Source organism: Morus notabilis, unplaced genomic scaffold (genome assembly GCF_000414095.1).
Source record: "Morus notabilis unplaced genomic scaffold, ASM41409v2 Scaffold249, whole genome shotgun sequence".
Lineage (NCBI taxonomy): Eukaryota > Viridiplantae > Streptophyta > Magnoliopsida > Rosales > Moraceae > Morus > Morus notabilis.
The window spans coordinates 112,226-120,777 of NW_010357446.1; the positions used below are offsets into that span (position 1 = coordinate 112,226).

Below are 8,552 nucleotides of genomic sequence, written 5' to 3' on the forward strand. Positions count from 1 at the left end.
TCAAGGCTGGGAGTTTGGAGATCCACCTCTGGACTCCGGCCCTTGAAGAAGCAAAACTAAAGGAGCTCCTAGAGCGGCACAAAGAGAGAGCTCTAGTTCTTTTTTTTTTTTTTTTTAATTTTTAATTTTAATTTATTTATTTTTTGCAATCTCTGTCGTATTGTAGAATTGGACATAAATCAAACTACACTTATTCCACAATCAGTAACCTTTAAGGCATTTTTTTGGGTGGACAATAACACATGAAAGACAGCAACATGAAAGGGAAAGAATTGCCACACCGGAGTAGTAGGCCTTTCTGTATCCAAAGATAAAACTGTACCTTACAGCTGCATTCCATCCAGTAATAAAACGGACACAAAATCATGCCACGATCTTAATTGTTATCCCCAAATTAGCTTCCAATTAACTTCTTTTTCCTTTTTTTTTTTTTTTTTTTTTTTTTTTTTTTTTTTTTTTTTTTTTTTTTTAAAAGAAATCACCCAAACATGAAACTCATGGTTGCATACTTATATTTGAAAAATATGAAACTCGTGGTTGAAAAATATGAAACTCGTGGTGGAAAAATATGAAACTCGTGGTTAGTTGGTTACATACTTGCAATGAGAAATATGAAACTCGTGGTTACTGACCGAGTCATGGATGGAATTTCTTGAAGCATACAACTAGACTTCATAAACAAAAATTACAAAATTCCTATAATCTACCACCTTTCACATCAATTTTTTTCTTTTTTCTTTTTTGGCACTTTTTCCCAAAGAATGAACCTTTTTTTTTTTTTTTTTTTTTAATCTTTTGGGAACAACAGGGCTGGAAAGACCCACTCTCAAGACTTTTATAGTTTGTTTGTCAACACATGCAATACCATCCGACAAGATGAGTGCAATAGGAGAAGAGCGATTTGTTGCAAACACTACTGGAAAGATATTACCTCTGAAATAGATACACTAAAATATTTATTGAAAAAAGTATAGGAAAAATAGTCTCCGCCCGAAAAAAAGGAAGGAAAACAAATGAAAAATGTTGAATAAGAAGGAATTTTGATGGTCACAGGGAATTCTACTCTCTCAGAAGGCTCTTAACGTTAGTACTTCCGAGTTTACTCGCCAGTGCAAGAGAAGCGCGCATCAGACTAGAAGATGGAGAAAAAGGCTTAGAGAAGCTCTACTACAAAAGCAGATGCACCACCTCCGCCATTGCAAACACCACCAACACCATATTTACCATTCTTCTGCTTCAGCACCTACAACACCGTTAAACTTCGGCTAAGAGATTGAGAGAGGAATATCATTTGGGAGAAATGAATCAACATGTAAACTCGATTTAAAATGGGAGTGGGAGCTAGAGAGAGAGAAACTAGCAGATTTTTTTTACCCCCAGAAGTGTGACCAATATACGAGCTCCACTGCAACCTAAAGGATGTCCCAAGGATACAGCTCCACCATGAACGTTAACTTTTTCCTGAACCAGAAAATAGCAAAAAATAGTTGAGAAACGACTCAAACTAGACACTCGTTTCAACATACTCATCTTAAAGCACATTAGTCAATTCACATCCATGTGTATTATGTATGCGCGCCAAAACAGAAAGGCATAGATGAAGAGGGAGGGTTGGGTTTCGCAGCAGAAGAACTTACTGGGTTAAGTCCGAGCAATTTTTGATTTGCAAGAGCCACGACCTGCACAGAAACATAACATAGTAAGAATTGTCATTTCCCACATTTAGAAGCTAACTATTACAATTAAGCAGAAATGAAAGAAGAATCTTACAGCAAAGGCTTCGTTAATTTCATAGAAATCAATTTGGAAGGCCTCCAAGCCAGCATGTGAAATAGCTTTAGGAATTGCAAGAGCTGGAGCTGTGGTAAATAGTTCTGGTGCCTGCACAGTCAATCTCATGTGAGAATCAAGTATAAGACATTAAGGACCCGTTTGGTTCACGCGTTCAAATTAGTGATTCTGATTCATTGGCGGAAAGTTTATGAGAGAACCATTGGTGGGAAATTTTTGAATTAAGAGGAAAACACTGTAGCAGAATTAGAATCATGAGTTTAAATACATTTGCCAAAAGGGCCCAAAACACTTATGTTCGAGTAATGTCAAAAGAAGAAAAAATGTATTTCTATTTTTGACATCAGCAGCGGCGTTCAATTCTACGTATATCTGTGGAATACCTGAGCAGCATCAGCATATCCGCTGATCTTTGCGATAACTTGCAGCCCAAGCTTTATTGCTTTTTCTCCGCTGACTAAAACTAAAGCAGCAGCACCATCACTGTTGGCCAGAAGGGGAAAAAAAACTCAGTAAAAAAGCTCAGGTTCATGTATTTCCAAGAAAAGTTAGCGACATTTGTAATCCATGAATGAGTAATGTGAACTGTGTAATCAATGCAACTGTGCTCAGTCCATAATCAGTATTCAAAAAACTGTAGAAAGCAGAAACATGTGAATAATTTCTGCTGGAAACAGGATGAGATAAGTGCTGTGTTTCTTTCTATTATCGTCTATATAGATACTAAATGGAAAAAAAAAAATAAAGAATAACAAATTGGATTTAATGACCGAAAACTAGACCTTATACTAGAAGCATTTCCAGCAGTGACTGTACCGCTATTCTCCTTGAAACTTGGACGAAGCTTTCGCAGTTTGCCAGCATCAAACTGATAACACAGGAAAACATTTACGAGTGTCAATAAAGCAAGTTGGGGGCATCTACTCAATTTCCAGTAAGAAAACAATGGAATTTGCACTATGCAAATGTTGGAGCTAGTAATGGAAGCAAAAGTTGTTTTTACCTTTCCTAAACCTTCATCCTTGTCAACAATTGTTGGTGGTTTTCCCCTCCCTCCAGAAACTTCAACCTGCATTATACCAGATTATTCATCAAATTGAAGATAAATGCAATGAAAAATATCATCTAACTTGTGGATAGGTCACCAACCGGAACAATTTCCCATGCGAAGGCACCACTGTCTTGGGCAGCAATACCACGCTCAAAGCTTTGAATTGCAAAGTCATCCTGCAGAGACATAGGCACATATGAAACTCTCGGTTCTTTTATTCATCTATTTATTTGAATTATAGAGTGCTCTTAATTGAGACCTGCTCCTCTCTTGTTATTTTATGGTTTTCCGCACATATTTCAGCACATACTCCCATGCCAACATCATTGTAGACATCCCACAAACCATCTTTTAACATTCCATCAACAAGAGAATCATGTCCAAGTCGAGATCCTTTCCTGCATTTCAGGATTGAGTCAAGAAAAATCTGAAAATGGTCTGCACCAAGAGAACCGTCAAGAAGAAGGGAGCACTAACCTTGCTTCTGCAAGATACTTGGGCGTATTAGACATGCTTTCCATGCCACCAGCCACAACAACATCATTAATTCCCAACTGAATGCTTTGTGCCGCAAGAATTGTTGCTGTTTCAGCCAAACAAAATACATACTAAGACATTACAGTTGCCACTAAATGAAACTTGACAAAAAAAAAAAAGGGCCCAAAAGGAAAGGAGAATGGATTAATGATCATGAGTGTGCACCTTTCATCCCTGATGCACAAACTTTGTTTATAGTGGTACAGACCACTGTATTAGGAATTCCTGCACCCAGTGCAGCCTGTCTAGCTGGAGCCTGACCCAAATTAGCACTGAGAACGTTGCCGAAGAAAACTTCTTGTACAAGTGAAGGATTAACGCCAGCCCGTTTTAGAGCAGCTACAAGAGGAGAAAAGGTATGTCGCAAAAAAGATGGAGAAATTTCTTTAAAAACAAAGAGGAAACACCACTTTAGGAATTGGAGAACTATCGATAATTACCTTCAATCACTATTGATCCAAGTTTGGTGGCAGATAAAGAGGACAAAGCACCAAGAAACCCACCCATTGGTGTGCGTGCAACACCAACGATGCAAACATCTGCAGGTGGCAACTATTAAGATTATATATAGCAAAAATTTTAAAGTGTTGAAAGGTTACTCTTTTTTTCAGACATAAAATTTAACATATCCGTCAACAATTACACGAGAGCAAATAAAATATATATTATGTATAGGACGTCAAAAATTGGACTATATGAGCAATACAAAAAATATCAAGTCATCACAAACCAAAAAATTAAAACTATCTCTACGAAATAAATACAGCAAGTCAAGAACTCAAGAGATCCAGTCTCGAAATATTTATTATGACAAATAGTTTATGTACTTATGATTTGCAAAGCACCTGCCCTACAAATAACATATAATTCACGAATCTATGAAGATGGATAGAAACAGAACAAAAAGTAAACCTCTAGGTTTTATGGAATCTGCTGCCGGAGCCATGTGTGGTGGTGGATAGAATCTGCAAGATTTGTACAAAATTTTCGTTAGTGAAACAAATAATTTAACTACTTCATCGCTGGTATCCCCAGACCTTTTTTTTCTTTTTACTCTTTCTTCGCTAGCTTATTGTTCATTGTTTGCACAAAATGGTCGATTCTAAAAATCTTTGAAGCCCATGACTCATTCCATTGTTCTGGAATAACTCATCTGAAACATAGCTTTAAATCCGGAATCAGACCTGAAGCGTTTTGTCTAATCGGAGCGAGGCGAAAGATCGAGGAGAAAGCCTAGAATGAAGGGCTTTTTACATTCCAGAGCAATCCATTTTGAGATTTGTAGAATCTATGAAATCCCGTCCCATCATAGAAGCCAAAGGAAATGAAAGATTATAGCAGAAACGTTCAAATCTCCTCAAAGACATGGGTTTTCCACCAAAAACAAAATCCCAACTTCAGACAAAAATTACAAACAGAAAATCAACAAGGGATGTAAACGGGGCAGGGATGGTGCCCCGTGCCCCAATACCAGCCCCATCATCCTTTTTTTTTCCTTTAGTTTAGAAGAAAAAAAGAAAAAAAAAATATTTGCTGACTAAACGAACAAACCTGAACACAACCTAGATCAAAGGAAAAGGCAAAAACCCAGAACAAATACATAATTTAAATAAATAAATAAAATTGAATTTTTCCCAGGAGAAAAACGTCAGGCCAAATGGATCACAGACATAGAGATTATCAACACAGCTTTTGAAACTTATACAAGAAACAAATATACAAGAACACATATACACATTTAAAAAAAAAAAAAAAAAAGCAAGACAAAGGAATCGATAATCAACGATCGGAAACAAAATTGTCGACGACGGCGACCACTTTGACGGATATGCCGTCGTATCAGAGAGGCGCCGGCAGTGAATGAGTTTTAGAATTTCATTTTCATTTTTATTATATTCTTATTTTATTTGGGAACTTAAAAGATCCCAATTTAACCGTTTCGACAAGAAAGGACAAACTAGAGCTAGAACTAATATAGTTTAGCAATTAAGCACGCCTTAATTATCTCAGAAATCTCCCAATTTTCTCGAATCGCAAAAGATTAACAGATCCAAATCGCTTCTCGTCTGAGAAACGCAAGAAGAGCGAAATGGCAAAAAACAAAAGTGGTTTGAGACATGTTATTATGTTAATAAGGAAAGAAGAGTGAAAATACCGGAAAATCGGCGAGAAAGTGAAGGAAAATCGAAGAGAAAATAGAGTTTGAGAACATCTGAGGCATGCAAGCAAATCCCAAAAGAGGAATTTTACCTATAACTGTCCTGTTACGTTGGAATGTCCGCCTTGTGTTGTGTTACGAGAGCTTGTAACTGGTCAGTTAGAAATGGTTTTTCTGCTTCTGCTATATATAGAGGTGGAGACAAGTGCACGAGGCACGAATTCAAAAAAACCCTTTTGAAACTAGTTTAATTGCTATTATATCAGAAAATTGCCACTGATATCCCTTGTATTTTTTTTTTTGCTAAAACACCCCCGCGTTTTATTATATTACAGAAAACCCGTTAACTGATATATTATTGTATTAGAGAGAACCTTTTTTTTTATTTTTTTTATTTTTTTTTATTTTTAAATCATCATCAGAGAAGTTCGTTAATTGATACATTTTAAATCAACTCTTTTGAGAAATTATAAAATTACAGTGTAGCACTCACGTTTGACCTCATGCTCTTTTTACCATTCTAATTAAAAGGGATTGCGTTCAGTATATTTGTTTCGGTAATTCCATATTAGTATTAAACAATAACAAAAAGAAAATGATAGTTGTTTTCATTAATCTCAAACATTGTCCTGAACTTTACATTAAATCTTAGTTTGATGCTTAACGTTTAAGATATATCAAAATTAACATCAATCTATCACCCTGTAACAAAATTAGTCCTTGTTTTACATCTGCACCAAAATTTGGACTGAATATATCATATAAGACCCACTTCAATAGGTGTGTCAACAACATGTTAATGGAAGGACTAGCTTTCCACTTTTAAATTTATTGGTGAAGATGGATCCACGCATCCTTTTGTTGTCCTTCTCTTTTTATTCGGTTTTTTTTTTTTTGCCTTTTTGGAATCTTTTTTTTTTCTTTTTCAAGAGGAAAAAAAAAACATTTTCTAAATAGAATATGATCTTTGTACATATCACTACCGATAGTTCATGTTTCTTGACGATCTTTATATTCAGTAAAAAATCATATTATTTAACGGTTTAACAAAATTAACAAAACTTGATATAAATTTAACGGTTTAAAATAAATTATCCTAACGATAAAGTATTATTTTTCATACCTTATGATAGAATTCATAAAAAAAAAAAGTGTTCTAATTATCATTCCTCAATGGCATGTTACTTACTACTAATGACTTTTGTGTGATAGGTAGTTCTAACCATGTTGTTCACTGGTTGTTAATAAAAAACCATGTCATTCACAACTTTTACAAATAATTAATACGGAATACTTTATTTTAATGATTGACTGTAAAGTTACAAATTTAATCAAAATCACATCTAACGGTTTTAAACAGAGCCGTGCTAGCCTAACATAAAGATGTCAATCTTTTTATGATTTCTTTACCTTATCGTCCTAGTCCTTGCTCATGCTATATCTATCCCTAGGCAAAGTTCACAAGCCTATAGTTTGCCAGGAAATGATTCAATGAAGCACACAGAGGTGAGATTTCGTGACGTTTCATCCCTCAAACAAAAGACCCGTTCATTTTGTTGATTCGAGTTTAGAATTCGAGTTTTGCTACAGTAAAAAGTTCTCAGAAACAGTCACATCTAACTTTTTTGCTACAGTAAAAAGCTCTCACACAACATCACATCTCAACTCGAATTAACGAACCGAACGGGCCCAAAGTTGCTGCGTACTGGATCTAACGTCGTGATTTTTTTTTATTTTTTTATTTTTTTATCAGAATGAACAATATTAGCTTTTTGAAATCTAGATCTCAACTAGATAGAAGTGGACGTGGAAAAACCAACAGTATTAATTTATCGACAATATTAATTGCTTTTAGGTACTTTGCTCGAAATCCAAAAAACTCTCGGTTTTCACTCAAATTATTGTTAGGTATTTTGTTTTTGCGTGGAAGAAATAATGTAAAAGAATGATAAAAAGATGCGTGGTGTTGTATTATTGAAAGTTCATCAATAAAAGGACCTATTTGTGCAAAAATTTATTAGGTTAGATTAAATCCCTAAAGAATACATTCCAACTTGTTATTTTCCCAACAACCAACAAAAAACTATTAAAAAAAAGTGAGGAAAGTCAAGAAAGGGACTAAAGAGCCTCGACTGACGGGGACCAACTGAAAGATGAATTCATGGTGATCCCACATCACGTGTTAAAGCAGCAAATTATTCTAAAGGGTCGTATATACTAAAGATGCCTCAAAGTAAATAAATAATTCAATTATATTAAAGTATATGAAAGGAGTACTACAGTGAACACCTATTTCTAATTTTATTACACTTCGATCCCGGTAGTAATATCATTTTTCAAATATCATATATAAGATAATTTTATTACTTATGCAGAACTAAATCAACAATGATTATTAAATTTCACACACTTATAGCCAAAAAAAAAAAAAAAAAAGAAGAAGAAAGAAAGAAAGAAAAGAAAACTTCATTACACAAAGCAGTACAAAGCAGTAAATATGAATCCAAAAAAAGTTTCCAACGAAAATAATATTATTATTAGAGTAGTGTTAGAGACACTAACAATAATCTCAATGTTTATGTATCAATTTACGTGGTATATAATTGTTAAATTTTTATTGATAGACGTAGTCACTTATTATTAATTAATATGATAATTTTTTAAATAATAATTAAATAAAAAGTGACAATTTATATGACACATGAGTTTGTTTAAAAAAAATTGAGATTAGAGCTGGTAGTGTTATTATTATTATTATTATTATTATTATTATTATTATTATTTATCATTATCATTATTATCATTATTATTATTATTATTATTAATGAGGATGCGGTCGAGCAAGGGCTATCACCCGTGTAATGGCTAGCAAGTGGACAACGTAGCAAATCATAATAATAATTAAAAAAATCACGTGATTCTCTATCATTATAAATCATAAACAAACAAACAAACGAATTAAAACTACAAAAAAAAAAAAAAAAATTATTAGAGAGAGAAAAAAACGAACGATTC

The 8,552-nt window shown here is 34.1% G+C and overlaps 1 protein-coding gene across 1 annotated transcript; it reads right to left on the bottom strand.

Annotated features, from left to right (window-relative positions):
• Positions 1–648: 648 nt before the first annotated feature.
• Positions 649–5,725, bottom strand: LOC21388356 (acetyl-CoA acetyltransferase, cytosolic 1). Its single transcript, XM_024170831.1, has 14 exons — positions 5,630–5,725; positions 4,292–4,344; positions 3,820–3,918; positions 3,545–3,718; positions 3,320–3,425; positions 3,102–3,240; positions 2,941–3,018; positions 2,795–2,860; positions 2,574–2,659; positions 2,175–2,274; positions 1,771–1,881; positions 1,638–1,679; positions 1,375–1,461; positions 649–1,243 (listed from the first exon to the last, which is right to left on the bottom strand). Exons 2-14 carry the CDS (start codon positions 4,323–4,325, stop codon positions 1,154–1,156), a joined length of 1,212 nt encoding a protein of 403 aa, XP_024026599.1. The 5' UTR covers positions 4,326–4,344; positions 5,630–5,725; the 3' UTR covers positions 649–1,153.
• Between the last annotated feature and the right edge of the window lie 2,827 nt (positions 5,726–8,552).

Coding starts and splice junctions, on each gene's coding strand:
- LOC21388356 (XM_024170831.1), bottom strand. CDS start 4,325: ATGGCTCCGGCAGCAGATTCCATAAAACCTAGAG. Junction 1,462..1,637: donor AATTGCTCGGACTTAACCCA/GTAAGTTCTTCT, acceptor TTTCTGGTTCAG/GAAAAAGTTAACGTTCATGG. Junction 1,244..1,374: donor TATTGGTCACACTTCTGGGG/GTAAAAAAAATC, acceptor ACGGTGTTGTAG/GTGCTGAAGCAGAAGAATGG.